The 20,991-nt window shown below is 45.4% G+C and overlaps 1 protein-coding gene across 2 annotated transcripts in view; it reads right to left on the reverse strand.

The window, feature by feature from the left end:
- Positions 1-3,705: 3,705 nt before the first annotated feature.
- Positions 3,706-20,991, reverse strand: part of BICRAL (BICRA like chromatin remodeling complex associated protein) — a 95,696-nt gene continuing 78,410 nt past the window's right edge. For both annotated transcript variants that reach the window (XM_045800694.2, XM_045800702.2), the window contains 7 exons: positions 18,222-18,327; positions 17,293-17,393; positions 15,762-15,823; positions 14,560-14,705; positions 13,181-13,275; positions 11,468-11,570; positions 3,706-7,599 (listed from right to left, as the gene is read on the reverse strand). In XM_045800694.2, coding sequence (XP_045656650.1) covers positions 6,812-7,599; positions 11,468-11,570; positions 13,181-13,275; positions 14,560-14,705; positions 15,762-15,823; positions 17,293-17,393; positions 18,222-18,327 — 1,401 coding nt within the window. In that variant the 3' untranslated portion in view covers positions 3,706-6,811. The remainder of the gene's footprint in view (positions 7,600-11,467; positions 11,571-13,180; positions 13,276-14,559; positions 14,706-15,761; positions 15,824-17,292; positions 17,394-18,221; positions 18,328-20,991) is intronic.

A 20,991-nucleotide genomic window follows, 5' to 3' on the forward strand; every position in this document is an offset into this window, starting at 1 on the left:
GCTCGAGCTTTCTCCCCCTCCCTCTCTCTAATAAATAAATCATCTTAAAAAACAAAAACCAAAAAACTCCCCCCCTCTGGGTTTTGAATCTTGAGCAGGGTGACGATGGAAGAAACAAAGGAGGTTTGGGGCAAGTCTTTTAAGAATTTCTACGTACGAAAACCTGGAGTTTCCTTGTTCCTGTCTGGGGAAGACAGGAAGTTCCTGTCTGGTCAATCCTTATCTTTCCTATAAAACTCCATTATGCTGGTTAACCAAGGAGATCGGTTTCTTGCAACCAAAGAATACTCTCAGATATTTGGTTACATTTGAAAAAGCAAGATACAGACTAGGGTGTAAGAGAGTGGTCCCTTGTTGTTTTGTGGTTTTTGTTTTTTGGCTATAGATGTATTTGTATGTAACAATTTTGGCAGTATATACAAGAAAGTGTTGATGGGGGTTATTTTTGGGAAATGGGAGTGGGGCCTGAAATAGGAAGACTTACATTTTGTGCTATGTTTTTCATTTATTCCGTGTGTATTGGTTTAAGAAAAAAAACCTGTCGGGGCACCTGGGTGGCTCAGTTGGTTAAGCATCTGCCTTAGGCTCAGGTCAGGATCTCGGGGTCCTGGGATTTAGGCCCCAGTCTGGCTCTCTGTTTAGCGGGGAGTCTGCTTTTCCCTCTCCCTCTGCTGTTCCCCCTGCTTGTGGTCTCTTGCTCTCTCTCACAAGTAAGCCAAAAAAAAAAAAAAAAAAAAAAAAAATCTTAAAAAAAAAGAAAGAGAAAACTGTCTAGGTGGGGTGCCTGGGTAGTTCTGTCATTAAGTGTCTGCCTTCGGCTCAGGTCATGATCCTGGGGTCCTGGGATCCAGCCCCACATCGGGCTCCCTGCTCAGTGGGGAGCCTGCTTCTCCCCCTCCCACTCCCCCTGCTTGTGTTCCCTCTCTCTCAGTCTGTCAAATAAATAAATAAATAAAATCTTAAAAAAAACAACTGTCTAGGGAATTAGGTTCTTGTGATTTGCCTGTTTTATTTATCTACTTGCTTATTATTTTGATTTGTCTGTTTTAGATACCACTTGACTCTTTTTTTTTTAAGAGTCCTTTCAGGACATTTTCTGGCTCTCTGGCTTGACTCCGGGGTTCCTTTCCTAGCATATTCCACCACAGGTTACTTCTGTGTCGTCTGCACTTTGGGATTATTTGGAATCATTTAAGAGATAATTAAGCAGTGCCTTCTCAGTGAGGTAAAACCACCACACCCACCGCACCCAAAAGGGGGCGCCATCTGCAATTTCCCATCAGCCCCAAACCTCTTTCTTGTCAACGGAGCTTCTCGAAGCTGACTTCTTTTGTTTCGTTTTCCTTGTTGCTTCCTCAGAGAGTGACACGGGGTTAGGAGGAATGAGGAGGGAAAGGGGTTAGGGTGAGAGCAGCCAGCCGAGCCTAGAGTTGGGGAAGACAGCGTGGCCAACAGCTTTTGATTCTGATGAAAGACAAGCAGACGGGGGCAGAAGTGTGAAGGAAAAAGGAGAGAACCTGTGAAGGGCAGCAGCCGTTTGAGGGGCCAGGTTAGACCCAGGAAAGCTAGAGCAGGAAGCAGACTGTGTGCGGGAGGTATGACCAAAGGCAAAACAAAAACTCAAACCTCCCCGGAATTATTTCAGGGATGATGGCCCTTAGCTTCTTCCACCTTCCACACTTTAGTAACACCTCATTTTACACCTTAAGGAGTGGGGGGGCCGGGACAAATCTTCCTAGTTCATAGGCAAGGAAGTCGAGGCTGAGAGGAACTTAAACTAAGATCTCTAATTACGTGTTAGATAAGGTCCTAGAACCCATTTCTAGGTTCTGCGGCCAGAAGCACTTCTGCCCGTCCTGTTGCACTGCTTCCCTGGACCCTCACAGAACTGATTTTCCCCCCTGAGGATCTTCTTGCCTCTGCAAGTGTGTTCAAAGGCCGGGCTCCAGCACATGCCCATGGGGAATGTAGAGTAGGGCTTCAAGGCCTTTTACGGGCAGCAACATAGACACAGGCTATCCATATTACAGAATCCACTCGAGCACAAAGGTGCCCCTGCCATTTGTGTGAAGCAGACTTCTCCATATATTTAACACTCTGATAACAAAATGCCTTTACCTTTACTCCTGCACAAAGTATCGTACATTTTTCTCAAATGTGACTCAGGATGTACCAAGAAGCAGGACGCTGGAATACAGACTGCAACTCTACCGAAGTGAGAGGCTGGAAGAATTTTAGCCCTACTGCCTTCTCTCCCGAACTCCAGTCAATTCCCAAACGTAATGCAGCTATTCGTGTGCTTGTTCCCTCTCTAAACTGTGAGCTCCTCGCAAGTAGAAGTCAGACCTGAATTATCCATGTGTCCCTGGTGCCTAGCACGGTGCCTGTCAAGCGCTCAAGCAACATATGGCGGCTGATGCTCTCCACCTGCAGCTGGACACCCAGGACTCTCACTCCGTCTCGGAGAACATACACAAGGCTGAAAGTCAGAGCCTGCAACCAGCCAGCCCCTGGAGGACAGCACAGCCGTCCTGCCTGAGCAGTGGTGTCTCAGCGCCCCCAGACTGTGGTTTCTTCCTTTTCTCTTTGTCCCCAAATAATCCACTGGCCCCCTTCCTGGAACCCCCCCCCCCCCCATACACAGGACTGAGGGCTTTAACCATCCTTAGAGACGATGCCTGGTTTTTCCTCTGGGCATGGCCCTGGGGAACAGACACTGGTCCTAATCAAGCAGCCAGATCATCCTTCCTTCTTCATTCATGGGGCACTCCCATTGCAAATCGCCTGAAGGGGGTAAGGAAGGTCATGTTGGGTACACATTTGTCCTTAGCAAGAGAATCTTGACATCAGGGCAACACTGCAAAAGACATTAAGGGATCCATCGACTGATGTAACTATTCTGTCAGTAATGACTCTGACTGCTGTTAGTTATAGGAGAACAACTTCCTGTTTATATATTGATTACTGCAGAATCCTGATTTCCTAACTGCTACTGCTTTAAGGGTGTGTGTGTGTGTGTGTGTGTGTGTGTGTGTGTGAGGGCGGCATAATTAAACCATAAGGAATGTTAGTGTAAATCCTAGGCCCCAAAGAAAAATTTAAGGAGCCTTCTACCTTCACCCCCAGAAATACATTTCACCCTATGGTAGTTTCCCTAACAATTGGGACAGAGTCCCACTTATGAGGGCAGGAATTCAGAAGGGCCTCAAGGGGGCTGATTTTACAGATAAGGTTACAGAGGTATTTCTCAATGGCTCAAATGTGTGAATCCAGAGAGAAGCATGTTAATTCTGGCATAAGTCTTGTGTAAAATAGTTTTCTGTCCCTATCCCTTAGCCTTCTTGTCCTTAACTGAAACAAAATAAATATATTGAAGAAAACCTCCTGCAGATCGAGGCTCATTTATGTAACTTCTCAAATGACCCCATTTTTCCTTCTTTTTCCTTCCTCAGTTAAGGACCCATGTAACAAGAGCCAGGATGGAGGCCGGAGACGGACGCGACTAAACTTTCTCACCCACCCACCCTGTTGAATTTGAAATCATTTGGAAAGGCCGATCAATTACAATCCTATTCCCTCACTAGTTCGTCTCCTGTTTGGGATGGTAAATCTATTTCGGTTGAACTCCCACTGAACACTTACTTACCCTTTTCTTCTGGGGAAAGAGCCATTCCTATTTGCAAAATCAAGACAATCACAGTTGCACATTTTCCCAAATCTTTGGCTGTATTGCAATGGTTGTTTCATTTCGTAATCTCCAACTAAACATTTCCTAACCATGGATTAACAATATAATTACTGACTGGTTTCTTTTAACAGTATTTATCCAACATAACAAAATAAACTGCAATTTGTTATACTTTTTTTACAAAACATTTTATAAATATTTTTACAAAATGTATACAAAGCAATTTCAAGTGAGACGTACTATACAAATGAAGGTATTTAAGCAAATAAAGCCCACACCACGCTGACAGTGAGTGACGCGTCCTCTGTAAGTCAAGTCAGTCTGTAAGGCCTCCCTAATCTAACAAAATCTACTCAATTCTTCAGAGCTAAAATAGTTCTTTTTCGTAATTGCCAGTTTAAAATTTGCTTTATCTTTAGGCAGTACTTAAGGACACAGAAAATCAAATGCTTAATAACAAATACACACTTTTTCACAACAACAATGGAAAAAAAAAAGGGAAGTAAATGATTTTTGTTACTGAGTACAAGTAGTTCTAAAACTTAACCTTGACTAATGAACCTGAACAACTGAAAGTTGGCCGTCCGAGGTGGAGCTCTCTTACCCTTCGCCAGAGGGGGCTCGACATGCGAGTTAGGACCCATGTGTGCTTAACCTAATCACAGGAGTAAAATACATTTCGTAATCTTCATTTGTCATTATCTAGAATCTTTCCTCCATAGAAAGTAAACTTACATACAAAGACACAAGAATTTACAAGTTTCATTTTGGTAAATTAGGCTCTCAGTTTGCTAGACAAGTGTCAGGGCTGAAAAGACCCTTTGAGATGGTGCTTAGAAAGGCGGGGGTTGGGGTAGCAGGGCAGGACAGGGAAGAAAGGGAGGTGACAAATGTACATGAAGTTTATCTTTTTCTTAAGAATTCCACTGATTGGCAGTAATTAATGTAACCCATTAAGTAGCCTACATGAAGGCTTCCGGGTAGAGAGTTCCACAATGAGAAGAATTTGATTAGGAGGTGCCATTTTTAAGTCTTGCTAGGAATGAGGGAAGCATGAGTCCTAAGAGAAGAGCCTATGAAATCACAGGGTTCAGGGCAGGGTGTTACCCCAGGGCTGCCCAAACAGAAAGTTCCAACTGGCAATACCAACTTATCTTCTAATATGTTACAATACAGGGAAAAGGGGAAATCTGCAACTTGGACATTGGCACAAATAAGGAAAAAATGGGAACCCTAAAATGGCCCAGATTTTCCAAGTTCTATTGGCCGGGGTGGGGCTGGGGCTGGGGAGAAGGTACTTTGCTTTTATGAAGACTGGCTGTCTGAGGGGGCTCCTTTGAAGGCAGTGTGGGGACAGAGAGGGACAGGGAGAGACTGGGTCTTCTGTTGCCGTGTTTTGAATAACCAGAAGCCTTCCTTTCCATCACAGGCCAATCTGGAGAAGAAGCGCCCAACATGATGACAATGGGGGTCCATCCCCGTTCTGGCAACAGCCAGAAACAGATGCTGGCACTGTGTGGGAGTGGAGACGAGTGGGCGCACCTCTAAAGCCAGAGAGATCAGAATAAATGAGAGAGTGCGCACACAGGGGAGGAAGAGTGGGTGTGTCCATGCTGTCACCAGAGTGGCCTCGGGATCTGAACAGCTCAGGTACATGCAGGCACATGTGGGGGAGGGCGGGTATGAAACACCGTTATGTCGCCTTCCCAATGATGGGAGAGACTGGCTGGTTATAATGACACCGAGGATGAAGGGAAGAACAGAGATGGGATGACCTGGGGCAGGAACACAAGGAAGGAAACCGGGGAAATCTCCCTGAAAAGAAATATAAATAAATAAAGCAATAAGTCATGTTCACTAATATGAACACGGGCCGCACACAGACCACGACAGGGCAATGTCCTTTGGCTCTCAAGTGGGAATCCCGTGTCTCAGATCTTTTCTTTCAGTGGGGGGGCTGGCTGGTTACTTTGGTTTGTCTGTGTTTTGGTAATGATTGCTGCCGGGGCGGGGGGGTGACTACTGTTCTCAGACAAGAAGCAAAAACAAGGCCAAAGTCCCCTTAAAGTTTAAACTGAAAAATTACAACATAGTTTTCGAACGAAAGTGCTTTGGACGCTTGGCTATTTGTGGGAGAGGGGGTGGAGAGATTAAATGAAAGGAAACCCAGCAACAAACAAAAACATACAGCATATGTTGACTATATCCAATTAGAAAATGCAAAACGCTTGTTTTTTTTTTTTCTCAATAGTTCACATATATATGCTTTTACATATATACATATTATATTCCTCAAGGCTCTATCTATCCCGGCCTCCCCTGTACACTGTGCCACTTAACTGGTTTCCGTTTTCCTTTATTTGGCCTGGTGAAATGATCTCAAGCCATGCTGTTGCAACTAAGAACAGAGCATTCCCTAGATGAAACTCAACGCGCATCGGCTGAAAAGCATGAGGCTTTGCTCCGGGAGCATCAGAAAAGCACTTGAACTTGAACGATGAGCAAGGAAACCCTACAAATGCCCTGTTTGTGCGCTACCGGCTGCTTCCGGGGGCTGTGGCATCCCTGGTAGAGCAGCCGGCAACTCACCGCTCAGAGAAGGCTGAGGGGGCGCGACCCGGCGGTCCGCCCTCCCAACGACCACGACAACAAACCCCAAACAGCAAAATCTGGAGATGCACTGGGATATTCTTTAAAAAGTAGCTTCTATCAGTCCTGTTTGATTTTCTTTAATAAGTCTGTTCTTTTCAAATGACTTATGATTGTCAGAATTTTACCCAGGGCCAAGTGTACTGTGATCTCAGCGAGTTATACGGTGTTTTGTTTTAAATTAAAACAAGTAAACAAACACAGAAATGACTATAAGCACTTTCCTAACACTTGAAATGTGTCGGGCCTATCAGACTGCTTTCTAACAAGGAATCGTTTCGCGAAAGGATCTCCCTGTAACCACGACGAGTATTGCTCTGAAACAAAGAATGGGATCGAGATCAGAAAGAACAACCTGTGATGAAAGATCCAGCAGGCTGGAGACAGGAGACCACTTCCATTTGCTTTTGCCAGGAAAGAATGTAACTTGTCCGGGGCGGGGTTTCGGGGCGGGGTGGGGAAGGGCTGCTGCTATTAACACTCTAGGATACTATTTACAGCTGCTTCTAAAATGGAGTCAGTTTCTACAATGCCTTCGCTGTGGTCCGGGATGAACTTTTCCAGGCAGTTTTCCTGCGAAGCCATTGGAGAAAAGTTGGGGAAGTCTAACTCAACAGAGCCGCTAACCGTGGGGTCACTCTGGGGCTGCCGCCCGGCCCTTTTAAGTTCCAAGATGTTCTTAAACGTTGTTTCTAAACTCTTAGTGAGCTGCAGATCTGGCTGGGGCTCGCCCGACCCTTTCATGATGTCTCTGTGTAAAACTTCATTCTTTGGAGAATTCCTCAGAGTTTTGTCCTGGAAGGAATTGTTACACGTCATCTCCAAGTGAGAATCTACTAGGATACTGGAGAGTTTGCTCTCAGTACCATGATCCCCTCGGGATGAGGTTTTCCGGTGCCCTTCGGGGCCGGGGGAGCACTCGCCGGCCTTCACGGACTCTCTCCGGCTGCTCTTCTCTTCGGATGCGCTCCGGTACTGAGCTAAGCCCGCCTTGTCAAATTTCAGTGCTCTGCCGAGGCATTCAGTTTTTTTAGAAATGTTTCCTTCTGCGGAGACCACGATGTGATTAGGCACTAGATGAAACTGGTCATGATTCGTTGGTTCTGCCAGGCCTGGTTTGGCTCGGTCTCGGCTCTGGGCCTTGGCCGTCAGGTGTAGAGAGCTGGCTGCTTTACTGCCGTGCTGGTCACTGCGGCCAAACTGCGTCTCGTGAGCAGCTTTATCAAGTTGGAAGGAACAACAGAAATCAGCCTGAAAACCCTCTGGAAATGGGAACAAAAAGAACACTGAGTGAACGCGAGAGGAAGGACACTGCAGCAGACCCCCCGGTGGGTCAGGTGCAAGCCCAGCCCAGCCCCGTGAGCCAGTCTTGCGTGTCTACGAACGTGCAGGGGCGTGACACTCGAGGGGCCTTCCCGTAACAGCAGCCGTGGCTTCCAGACAAGAAAGTCAAACCTGTTTGAAAAGGTAGCTGCTTGGTGACAAATGGGAAACCAGGGTGGGCAAAAAGCTCTACTTGTCTTGATCTCTTAGTGTTCTCTTTTTTTAAAGTTTATTTACTTATTTATTTAGGTAATCGCTCCACCCAACCTGGGGCTTGAACCCACAACCTTGAGATCAAGAGTCGCATGCGCTATCAACTAGGCCAGCCAGGGGCCCCTCTTCGTGTTCTCTTTAGCTAGTTTTTTATTAATGGCTGCTTTGAAACAGTCTGAAAACAGAAATTCGACGCTAGTATCAACTTGGGTTCTCCCTTGGAGCAGAGGGCCCTGGAATGAGGCTTTAGGGTGGGGGCGGGAGTGGACAAAACAGCTTGTCTTTGGGTGATGGCACTTCGGTCCCTGTAGACAAGTGTGAAGGGACCAGGCTTTATAAAGCTGCACTTTGCCAGGAGCAACAAACAAATGGTCAACACGCATTCGAAATGGTATCTGCTTGGAAGGACAATGGCGTGTGGATTAACCAGGTCTGTGAGTGAGCACTGCCCTGCATCAGGCTTGAGGGGCCCAGGATGCAAGAGAAATGTTAGGAGGATCTGGGAGGTTGAGGGCACAGAGGCAGCCCGCTGTCACAGAAGGGCAGAAAAGGTGAAACAGGGCTCTGATGACATCTGTAAAGCCAAAATGTCAATTTCTTCGCCAAATCACAAAATGTGAGATGTAGGGGACACAGCCTTGACATCTAAAAAGAAGACTCCATTCAACAAACACAGGCTGTGTAGGCAAATACACGGGGGATGGAGCACATCCGTGTCCTCGGGACACTCGTGTCTGCGGAGCTGTGACAAAGTGGGAGGGTTTATCCATAAGCCCAATTCAAGATAAGGCAATAGGAGATGGCCGGTTCTAGGAAAAAAGGACAGAAATATATCCTCCATCATTCTCTTCCTTTTTGGAAAGATTGAGGATTCTCCTGTCTACATAGCATTTCTTTCAGACTCTCCCTTTTGACTAAGTGTAAGGATCATTTATTCTCTTTAGGGATTTCATGAGCCACACCAAACGTAAGGCAGAATCTTGATATTTAAGAATCAGAAAAGAAGTTAGGGGAATGGAAATAAAGCCACTGGAAAATAATAGTACGACAGTAGGGGAATGGTTAATTAATGTATTAAAAATTGATGAAATATTATTTAAGACTCTAGCAAATGATAAGAACTTCAGACGTGTTAAATGGAAGAAAATCAGAATAACAAAATCATATCTAGCATATGATTATAACTATACATAAATGATGTATGCAAATGGAATCAGAACCAGAAGAAAACTGGGAGAAATAAGAACTTTTCTTTTATAGGATGGTGCAAGTATGGGTAAGATTTATACTCCATGAATTGTTATACTGTTATTTGATTTAAAAAATTTTAGAGGCCAGAAAAAAGTAAGGAGGATTTTTTTTCGAAGTTTTTTTTAGTTATTTGTCAGAGAGAGAGAGAGCACAAGCAGGGAGAATGACAGGCAGAGGGAGAAGCAGGCTCCCCGCTGAGCAGGGAGCCCGACGTGGGACTCGATCCCAGGACCCTGGGGTCATGACCTGAGCTGAAGACAGACGCTCAACTGACTGAGCCACCCAGGCGTCCCAAGGAGGACTTTTTTTTTAAAGCTTTTTATTTATTTATTTGAGAGAGAGAGAGAGAGAGCATGAGCAGGGGGAGGGTCAGAGGGAGAAGCAGACGCCCCACTAAGCAGGGAGCCCCATGCGGAACTCAATCCCAGGACCCCAGGATCATGACCTGAGCCGAAGGCAGACGCTCAACTGACCGAGCCACCCAAGCACCCCTATTTTTATTTTTGAAAGATTTATTTATTTGAGGAAGATAGCGATCGAGCAAGTGGGGGGAGAAGCAGAGGGAGAAAATCTTCAAGCAGACTCCCTGCTGAGTGTGGGAGCCCTACTTGGGGCTCGATCTAACCACCCTGAGATTGTGACCTACGCCAAAACCAGGAGTTGGACACTTAATCAACTGAGCTACCCAGGTGCTCACAGGAGGGCTCATTTTAATTCACTTATTTATTTATTTATTTTTTAAAAGATTTTATTTATTTATTTGAGAGAGAGAGCACGAGTGGGAGAAGGGACATAGGGAGAAGCGGATTCCCTGCTAAGTGGGGAGCCCTATGCAGGGCTTGATCTGAGCCACCCAGATGCCGCCCCAGGAGGATTAATTTTTATTTTATTTTAATTTTTAATTTATTTTTTAAAGATTTTATTTATTTATTGGAGAGAGAGTGTGTGCACGAGCATGAGTGTGGGGGGGCGCAAAGGGACAGACGGAGAGGGAGAAGCAGACTCCCCACTGAGCAAAACCTGACGTGGGGCTTGATCCTAGGACCCCGAGATCATGACCCAAGCTGAAGGCAGATGCTTAACCCATTAAGCCACCCAGGCGGCCCTTTTATTTTTTTATTTTTAAAGACTTTATTTATTTGAGAGAGAGAGAACAAGCATGAGTCGGGGGCAGAGGGAGAGGGAGAAGCAGATTCCCCACTGAGCAGGGAGCCAATATGGGGCTTGATCCCAGGACCCCAAGATCATGACCCCAAGCCGAAGGCAGATGCTCAAAGGACTGTGCCACCCAGGCGCCCCGAGGATTCATTTTTAAAAGGCAGACTGTGTTGCGGTGTGCTGAGCGTGGAGCCTGCTTAGAATTCTTTCTCCTCTGCCCGCCGCCCCCTCTAGCCACACACTCTCTCTCTCGGGGGAAAAAAACAAAACAAAACAAAAAAAACCCCACACCACATAAACAAACAAACAAACAAAACCCGAGCCCATTCAAGAAGGACACTTAGACCCTCCTCTGTCCCCGAGAGCAGGAAATAAATCTTCCGCCTGAAAAGAGCCCACCCTGGACGAGGAGACAGAGAGACATCCTCATCACCAGCAATGGGGAATTCAGGGCCCAGAAGGCGTAGGAAGAGCCCTTGTTACTTTTCACTAATTTACTACTCCAGCCCAAATTCTGTTTAGAATTCCTTACTAATTGAAGCTCCCAGAGTTAAGTCTTCTTTATCCCGTCGATTCCTCATAGATTTATTGTTTGTCTAAAAAGTACACCAACTGCCTGCCTTGGTCATTCTTTGTGTCTCAATTTCGTTACTGGGCCTCTGTACCCATGTAATAGAAGTTTTTTTCCCTCCTGTTAATGCGCCTCACGTAAATTTAATTCGTCCAGCTAGAAAAACCTTGGCTGGAGGAGAATGTCTTCCTGCCCTTCGGCGCCGTCCGTGGGAAACCGGCGGGTGAGAGCAAAGGACTGAAGGGAGCATCTTAACCGATGAGCTCGCGGGCAGGGCCCCTACCGGCGCCTTGCACACGGTAAGACAACTCGATAATTCGCTGAGGCTTAAACGCTTCTGGGAAGGCTTCTGACTTCAACTGAGTTCTCAAGAACCAGAGAAGGAATGAGACTTCTACGTTTATAATGGGGAAACACAATCACATAAGGAACGCTGACTACGGACCTTCTCACAGAGTATCCACGCACTGTCCTTGCTCTGGGTTTTTGTCCCCAGAATGCATTTTGTACCTTCAGGGTTCGTACCCACAGGTGGTTCGGACAGACTCCCCACAGGCCCACGGCCCGGAACCCCGGCAGCACCTCTCCTCTACTTTTCCGCTGACGTGTCTTACCAGGATCTACAAGTGCCAGACGCTTGTCTCGCGACAGAGAAGCTCTTTCCTCCTGGTTGAACATTCTATCGATCATCACCATCTCAGCAGACGGGTTGATCCGCTGAAAACGAGAGAGTCTGGTCACTTCAGATGCCTTTTCCCAAGTGCAAACATCCCACTGAATCTCTGAGACAAACGAAGCAACCGGATGTGAAGACTTGGTGTCTAGGTTCTAGTCACGTCCCATGGAGTCCCATTTATCCTTGTCACATAGGGATGCATTTTTTTTTAAATTGTATTTTTGGGGAAAAGGTGATTTCCATTGATTTCTAGAGAGGATGTGAAAACTAAGCCTGCCTTCCTTGCTTCCCCCGCCTCTCTCTGCAGGCACCGCACCTAGCAGTGTCATACTATGCAGACTGATTTTATGCACACACATGCATTGACGTTCTTCTCTGTTTATTTCTGCAAGCAAATGGCAGCAACTATACACACTGGCCTGTATCTTTCTTATTTCCCCCTCTGCTTAATAATATGTTAGAAATCTTTTCATTAGGATGACATTTTTCTTCCTATTCTCACTGTGCTTTCATTGTGTTTTTTTAGTAAGGCTTTCCTTAAAATTTTTTTTTGCTCTACAGAATCAAAGCTTAAATTATATTTGTGAGTCTTATTTAACATGAAAATTCATAGCAGACATAAGATAACTTGACCAAATAAGTGGTCCTTTCCTCAAAAATGATAAGAGTTAAGTCTTTTTGATATCTCAGCATTTTTTTTCTAAAATGGTTGTCAGTATAAGAACAACTATTTCACACTTTGGAGGCACAATTTTAAGTAAATATAAATTATATATATATGTAAATATATGTAAAAAATTATATATATATATATGTAAACACACACACAGACACACATATATTTACACCTTATTGTATATGTAATAATGCAGTTCAACTAAGCTCCCCAGGTACATTTCAAAGTTGATCTTAAACTGGAAACTGCTTCTAAGAGGCCAATTTATAGGTGAAAGACTGTATGATTTCAGATTGCTTCTAAAATCTCAGAATAGCTTTGGTCTTTCTATCATTTCCTGAGGTATCTTCTTTCTCTAATGAACTGGCACATTAGAACTACATTTAACGTTCTGGAATTAGGCAGTGGCTGATGGCTGCACAAACTTAGGAACATACTAAAACCCATCAAGTTGTACATTTTTAAATCATGCATGAGCTTTATGGCATGTTACTGACCACTCCGTTAAACACAAGATACAGCTATTTTAACATCTGTCATCACCTGGTCTTTTCAGATGTTACTGTGAACAATTTTCCCCACATCTCTGGGCTGGTGAGAGGCAGCTGACAGCATCAGAGTGTGCATGGGGGCTGGGGTCTCAGATGGTCCTGGTCTGTTCCCTAGCTCTGCTAATTGCTCTGAAACTCATGAGCTGTAGGATGTTAGGCAAATTATTTAACCAAAGCCCTGGTTTCCTCATTTGGAACCAGCAGAACCATAGCACTCATCAGGTGTGAGCAAGCATGTCAAGAGCAGCAAATGTCAAGTGTCAGGAGCACCAGTCAGGTGGAAGGTTTTCTACAATCTTCAGCATCTGTGCCTTTGCAATTATGTTGGGACAATGTAATTTCCTGAAGCTTTTTTCTCTCTGAATTACTAGCTGTGACCTGTGGGGTTTTAAAAAACAAATATGCTTGGTAGCATGAATTTTACCATGGCATCTTCTAGAAGCAGGCATCTGTATTTGTTAAGCATAGCTTGGGTCCTTTTTAGGAGCTGAGTGGCAACTGTTTCAAATTCATTGTCGACTTTAAAAAAAGAGAGAGAGAGAGAGAAAATGGTAAGAGAGTGCAAATCACTCACTAGGTCTTTTCTTTCTCAGGACCAAAATGTATTACTCTTCCATCCCTCCAACATGTCTTGCCTGTGCCAGTCTTCACTTCTTAGATTAGCTTTCCTTGTTTAAACGTGCTTTTGCACTTTCCCTCGCTGTCCACTGTTAGGTGACTGGGCAACTCACTGCAGTACTAGCTTATTTTAACTTTAATTAGGGGCCAAAACCAGAATACTTTTAACATCACCTATAAAAGAAAACCATACAGCACAGACATGCAATAAATATCAATGAATAGAGAAGGATCTGTTGGTCTAGATGGTCAAAGCTCCACTCCCTTCCAATGGTATGAAAAACGAGAAAGGAGCTGAACAAGGAGGTCCTACAGTCTGGGCTGGGCAGACCGGTTTTACGTAAGGACACAAACTAGTTCATGACAGGTCACGGTGCTGTGGCACTGTCCTTTGCCTGCCTGTCTCCAAAGACTTCACATTTTCTAACCACTCCGAGTCTTTGCATCCCTGTGTCATGCTGGACCTGGCCCCTATTCCCTGGACCGGCCAGGAAAGCTCCCAGGGGACTGACTGGGGACCGATCTGTGCTCAGATCAGAGACCTCAGCCAGGTAAGCAAGACCGGTGGCTAGGTGAGGGAGGGGTAAGCAGCGGAGGGGCACTGATGGAGCCCAGGCTTGGGAACGGTGTCGGGAAGGAGGGGAGAACGAAGCGGCACAGCAGGGCCAGGCATCAGGATGGACGGGGTTCCGGGCTGGCACGAAGGGGCCTTTATCCTCACCATCTTCGCCAGTTTCTTGACATACAGCAATGCCCTAGGCTCACTGTGGAACTCGAAGAACGCTTTTGGGGGGCTGAAGCATCTACCTCATTCATAAAACTGCTGGTAGCAGCTAAGGGGTTGCGTTCTGCCTAAACACGAGAAATCACTGTGTAGACTACCGACTTCAGAGCCATCCCATCTGCGGCCGGCAGCCCAAACAAAGCTCTGGGTTCACTGCCCCCCCAAACTGGTCAATAAAATGCTCTGACATTTGTGTGTCCCTTCACGGAATATTGAGAAGAGGAAGTCACAACCCTAAACAGGGACCAGGACATTGAGTAAATCGGGAACAAGTTAGGTCTACGATGAAAAATACAAAGACGACCACTCTCTGGGAGCCACAGGGCTCTTGCTCTCCTGTGGGGCATCCACAGGACGGTGCCTGGTGTCACAGGGGCGCTCGGGGGTGACAGCCCGTTTACCTTTCCTCAAGTCTTCCTCTGTGGGCATGGAGCCCTGGCACACGTGGTAGGAGAGGAGCCTCTGCACCGCGTCACTTAGTGATCGGAACTGACTTTTATCAGGCGTCACGGCATGGGCTTGGTCCCTCTGTAACTGCTGGAGAATGCTTTAAAAGAGAAATGGCCGACATCAGTGGAGATCCACGGCAGGAAATCTAATCGTGATGGCTATTTGCATGCAAAGAAAATAAGACCTACAGGAACGTTATTACTCGTAGGACAGCAGTTCCGTGTTTTCTTCAGTTTCCTACTTTGTACACCATGCTGGGAGTACAGTTTGGTCTGTCTCCACAGGGGACTCACACCATGACCCCGTCCTCAAAACCACGGTGTTCCCACCAACTCCTCACACGGGGGTGCTCACACAGATCTTGGCCAACTAAGCTTATGCTAGTATTTCTGTTCCAAACACACGAGTTTTTCAAACCACGCTTCTCAGAGACCCTTTGGCCAATCAAAGGGTATGTGGACTGCTAAAAAGACAGAGAACTAGTCTCCTTGAGAACAAAAGAGCAAACAGAAGACTCAAACTATATTTGGTACACAGTTGACCCTTTAACAACATGAGGGGGTTTGGGGTGCTGACCCCCTGCATAATCAGATATCAGTATATAACCTGACTTCTCCAAAGCTTTACTAAGAGTCTCCTGTTGACCAGAAGCCTTGCTGATTACATAGTTGACTAATATATATTTTGAACAGTACATGTATTATATACTGTATGCTTACAAAAAAGGAAGCTAAGAAAAATGTTATTAAGAAACTTGTAAGGAAGAGAAAATACATTTACAGTGCTGCACTGTATTTTTATCGGAAAGCATCTGCATATAAGCAGACCTGCAAAGTTCAAATCCGTGTTGTTCAAGGGTCACTGTATTTACGGGTCCTAACAGAAGCAAACTGCAGGAAGTTATTTTCAAAGTGTATTTTTTTATAATAATTTTTTCTTATGTTATGTTAGTCACCATACAGTACATCCCTAGTTTTTGATGTAAAGTTCCACGATTCATTACTTGGCGTATAACACCCAGCGCTCCACGCTCAAAGTGTATTTTAAGAAATATTAGCTCTATATTATTATAACCTGACTTCTGTTGTATAGTTATTGAAGGTTAGGAACCTAGAGAAATGTTCAAAATGAGTCATTTCCAAGGGTCACTCACAAAGCTCCTTTAGTTAGCTGTTTCGCAGCAGGTCGCTTTTGTCCTCCTGAGTGGCCGTCCACCTAAAGACAAAACACACCGCTTATCACTCCCTCTGTAGAAACTACGCCGAATACAGTCACACATGAAGGACGCTGTGCTGTGAACACTTTCAACTCCTTATCAAGGGCATATTCTAAGAATGTAGAAGGTACCCTGCTAAAAAATAAAAGAAGCAAGGCCACAGACCCACGTCACAAAGGCACACTGTGTCAAGATCACGGAAAGCTGTACTATCAGCTCCTTGGAAGGACTCAGCTTGTATTTAAAGCCTGAATCCCCAACTCTCTAAACGTACCATTAGATTTTTGGAGAAGTATATCTTGTGGGTACGAACTCCACAAACATCTGAGAATTCAGTGGCTGCTATAGTCTGGGTGTGTGACCCTAGTAGGGCATCTTTTTCTCTTTTTCCCTTTAGGTAATCTCTACACCCAACCTGCGGCTCGAACTTACAACCCTGAGATCAAGAGTCACATGCTCTACCGACCGAGCCAGCCGGGCGCCCCTAGTAGCACTTCTTATATCCACGTTAAGGAAACAAATAAGACTTATGTCAGAACCTGAGAACTGAACCAGATCCTTCACTGAGTATTCTAGGCAGGCCCGCACTATGACAAGCTTCATGAAACTATTAATTGGTGTTTGATGGAGAAGAAACTAAGGGCTCAGTAAGCTGAAAACACGATCCTGGTTGCTACAGCAGAAACATAAAACACACTCAGTATAGGGGCGCCTGGGTAGCTCAGTGGTTGGAGTGTCTGACTTCACTCCAGTCATAATCTTGGGGTGCTGGGATGGAGCCCTGCATTGGGCTTGTGCTCAATGGAGAGTCGGGGAGTCTGCTTGCCCCTCTACCCCACACCCCGCCACCCCACCATACACTCGCTTTCTCTCTCTCTCTCTCTCTCAAATAAATGAAATCTTAAAAAAAAAAAATCTCTTCTATAACTAGGATGAACAGACCCAGGGGCCCCTGGGTGGCCCAGTCAGTTAAGCAGCCAACTCTTAATTTCTGTTCTAAGGTCATGATCTCAGGGTTGTGAGATCGAGCCCCACGTAGGGCTCGGTGCTCAGTGGGGAGTCTGCTTGAGATTCTTTTAATCTGCTACCCACCCTCCGCTTGCAGGTGTGTGCTCTCTCGCTGCCTCTCAAATAAATAAATTAAAAAAAAAGGGGGGGAACAATCCACTTTGAATGAGTGACCATTCATTAGTAAACTACATTTTTTTGAGTACCTACTATGTATTGGCTGCTAGTATATTATTAATTCGTGAGGAAACGACAGTGTTGTAATTTGAGAACTAGAATAGACACATTAATCCCATAAACATTAACATAACACGGCCTGGCCTGCGGGGAAGGTCTTCAGCGAGCACGCTTCTGTGGGCAGACGACGGCAGGCAGCTACTACCAAGCTGGAGATGACATGACTACATCTTCTCTCAGTTATGCTCGGTATTAAGAAGTAGCGACGCAAACGGTCTTCTACCTGCACAGCTGGCTGGCCAGGAGATGATCCAGCTACTTTCTCCTGCTGTGGCTGTGTGGTCCCTAAGGACACTGGCATAACTTTGCTTCCAGAATCCTGCCCTGTTAGAATGAACACATAAGACAACAGAAACAGTCAATCAAGCCCCTTATCTAACCTGTACAGTCCAATGTGTATGGCTCACTGACCATGCGGAAAGGGATTTCTTTATCATGGCTGCTTGCTCTGAGGAAGGAGAACAGGAAGTACATTTATCTCCAAAGCTCTAGAGGCAGAGGTCAGGATTAGTAAAGCCTATTTAGGTAGTAAATAGAAACAAATACATAAATAAATGGTAGGAAATAAAAGCGGTCAATACTACAGTTTCAAATTATCTAAGGTCTCAGGAGTAGGCCTCAAACCAGTAATCTGTCAGGATTACCGAACCCCCAGAACGCTCACAAAGTAAGGGATGGAGGCCTAAACAGGGGGCTGACTAGGAGCGCTCCTGCTTTTGTCTTTGCTAGTATTTACTGAGCCGTGCAGATATTCGAAGCTTTAGAAGAAATGGAAGACACAGCCCACAGTATTTTTAGTCTTGGGGGGGAATTCCAAATACAGATAAATAAAGCGACATGAGGATAGTTACAAAGTCACCTGTGTCATATCGTACGAGATTTTATTGTTTCTGAGCAGCACATTTTTTCCATATAATTTAGTGTGTCATAATTTAATTCAAAGTGCTTTTTTTCTTTCTTAGTAGTACATAAAAGGAAGGTTCAGACGCAACATGGTCTCTTTCGGGGGGAAGGGGTACAGGAGGCATGGTCAGAGTGTGGACGAGGTGGAACGGGAAAGGCTGCAGGCAAGAGGAGGGATGGCAGAAGATGTCCTCTGGTTTTGGGGAGACAGGGGACAGCAGAGGGGAGCTTACTACAAAGGCTCCTGACCTGGCAGTGCGGTGTTCAGGAGGCCAGGGATCTGCGCCTGCCTCAGGCCATCTGTGGTCTTGGAAGCAGCAATGGGGGAAGTCTGATTCAAACCTTTTTTCTGAGCCTGTGAAAAATATTGCCAAGAGGAAAAGTTAACTTCATGACTAAAATCTTTAACAGATTACCCAAAACACCAATCAAGCCTGTTAATGCCTACGTGGCATCGACTTTAGGTTGGACTACAAAGCAAAACAAGAATTTAACTTTACTCTCCTATCACACTGGGAGGATTGCAAAGAGCACCCTTTAAAAATCTATGGGCTTGTTGAATTTTCTGGACGCCATTCACAGGGATGCTGAGTTGATGCCGGACTGCTTTCTTGCCCCTGGAACCACTGTGTTTGTGTTGCTCAGAGGCAAAGGCTGAGCCCCAAACTCAGTTTCTATCCCTAACAGTTTCTAGCCCCAGTAATTTTCTATCATGCCTGCAGGGATTACGACCCCGACTACCGGATCCTACGTGGGGTCTCCACGGACTCTGAGCACCTGGTCAGGACCCAAGTGCCAACTCCAAACCTTCTGTCAGCACTCACTGTTCACTGTGTAGACAATCTAAAGTATGTGTCACCCCCTGCCACTGGTATGTCTCTCGTTCATGTCATGTCAACATCAGGTGTAACTGGGAAATGTAAATTCAGCTGAATATTAGCCTGAGGAAAATATTATTAGAAAAAGTAATCTGATGTTTTAATGGGTGTGTGCTTCTTTTCTATAAATGAGGAAGATGAATTAGATGATGTTTGAGGATTGGCGAGTTCCTTTTAGCTCTTAAAAAATCTGTTATTCATTTAAAGTAAGATGACAGGAGCACCCGGGTGGCTCAGGTCATGATCCCAGAGTCCTGCGTGGGGCTCCCTGCTCAGCGGGCAGTCTGCTTCTCCCTCTCCCTGTGCCCCTCCCCTGCTCGTGCACATGCGCACTTGCCCTCTCTCTCTAGTAAATAAAATCTTAAAAAAATAAAGATGATAAAGGGCTTTTAAATTACTCTCAATTTTTAACCTTCTATGTCATTACCACTTCATAGTGCAGCAAGTTTTCAGAGCTGTTTCTCTAGTTTTATATTTTGTATACCAATCGTAGATTTAGAATTTAGTCCAACCATCCCCATGGGGGACTTAAACTATGACCTTGGCCCAATGAAAATGTTCCCACCAACCATTTATGTGAGACCCTGGCAGTACCTGACCATTGGCCAAGTAAGCTCCTGTTACCATTTCTATTCTACACAATTATTTGAAACAATTAATTATTTGGTTCTCTTTTCTAATATAAAAGTGGAGAAGGACTTGACACTACCCAAGAAAGACTGGAGGAGGTCATTACAAAGTTGGAAATGGTCACCTTGCTCGTCCTTCCATTAGCAGGGAAGGTCAGACCTGCACCTTTCTAGGCAGACAGGTAAAACATTCTTAGTAACAAAACCACAAGGGAAAAAATAATTTTATATATACATGTATAAAATATATATTATATATAATATATACACTTCACAAATGGACTATTTAAGGATACTTTGTTGAGAACTTGGCTCTAAGAACTCTGCTAATATCAGTAGACATCAGTAGACATCTAAAGATGTCTATGGATTAGATCCTATGGATTATCTAGATACCATGTAAACATATAGAAAAACCCCAACAAATCAAAATATTTAGTATGTCAATTTCCCCTTCTGTGGTACACTTTGAAAGAAACCAGTTTGTCCGCAGCTTGGCCCTCAGGCTCCCAGGCCCTGCGACTGGCTGTGCCACACGCCTCACCTGGCTGCGCTCTTCAAGAAACCAATTCCAACCTAGCAAGACGGTATTCATCCAACAATAGGCATTTACCGAATGGGGGAGACGTTGGGTCTGCCCAGCCACACTCTCATCTGGGAATTGCTGCGCTGCCACAGAAACGGGCTGGAGCCAGCAAGGCTGGAGAACACACAAAGGTGTGTGACCTGCCACAGGCACCAAGAGCTAAACTTCCGGAAGGGAAGGAACTCTTTCTCTTCCATCTAAAAGTGCCAGGCCTGGGGCGCCTAGGGACGCTCAGCGGGGTAAGCATCCGACTCTTGATCGTGATCTCAGGATCACCGGGCTCCGTGCTCAGCAGGCAGTCTGCTTGAGATTCTCCCTCTCCCTCTCCTTTTGTCCCTCAACCCCCCCATCAATCAATCAATCAATCAATCATCAATCAAAGTGCCAAGGCTGCCAGTGGAGCAGTTTCTCTACCCAGGGGGGCACTTTTTCTTAATTGGAACAAAGGCCTTGTAGAGAGCAGCAGAGGCTCTGTCTGGCTACTTCCTCACGTCACCCAAGCCCCGGCTCGCCTGGCCACGCCTTACCGCACCACCATCCAGACTCTCCTGGGAATTTAGGGTGGTGCTGGGGAGTGGGTACCAAGGGCACTGGTACTCAGATGCAGGTTTTTATAGACTAGCTGCATCAAGATCACCTGGGGAGCTTCTGAAATACCAAGTTTCCGGTTCCATCCTTAAGATTCAGAAATCCGATGTGGCACTTAGGAATCCACAATCCTAAAAAGCTCTCCAGTTGATTCTGATGTGTTGCTACGTTTTGGAAACCGCTGCGTTTGCCAGTTTCTGTTAAGTGCTTGGGTAATAATGTACAGCTGGACTGGCCATTTTGGTGGAGAAGACTGAAAGAGAGCGAAGACAGATAGAAGGCCATGCGATCTTGAGTAGGCCAAAAGAAGAGCAGACAGCCTGATTTCGACCTTATAA

Source organism: Ursus americanus, chromosome 29 (assembly GCF_024610735.1).
Source record: "Ursus americanus isolate L20-20 chromosome 29, mUrsAme1.1.p, whole genome shotgun sequence".
Lineage (NCBI taxonomy): Eukaryota > Metazoa > Chordata > Mammalia > Carnivora > Ursidae > Ursus > Ursus americanus.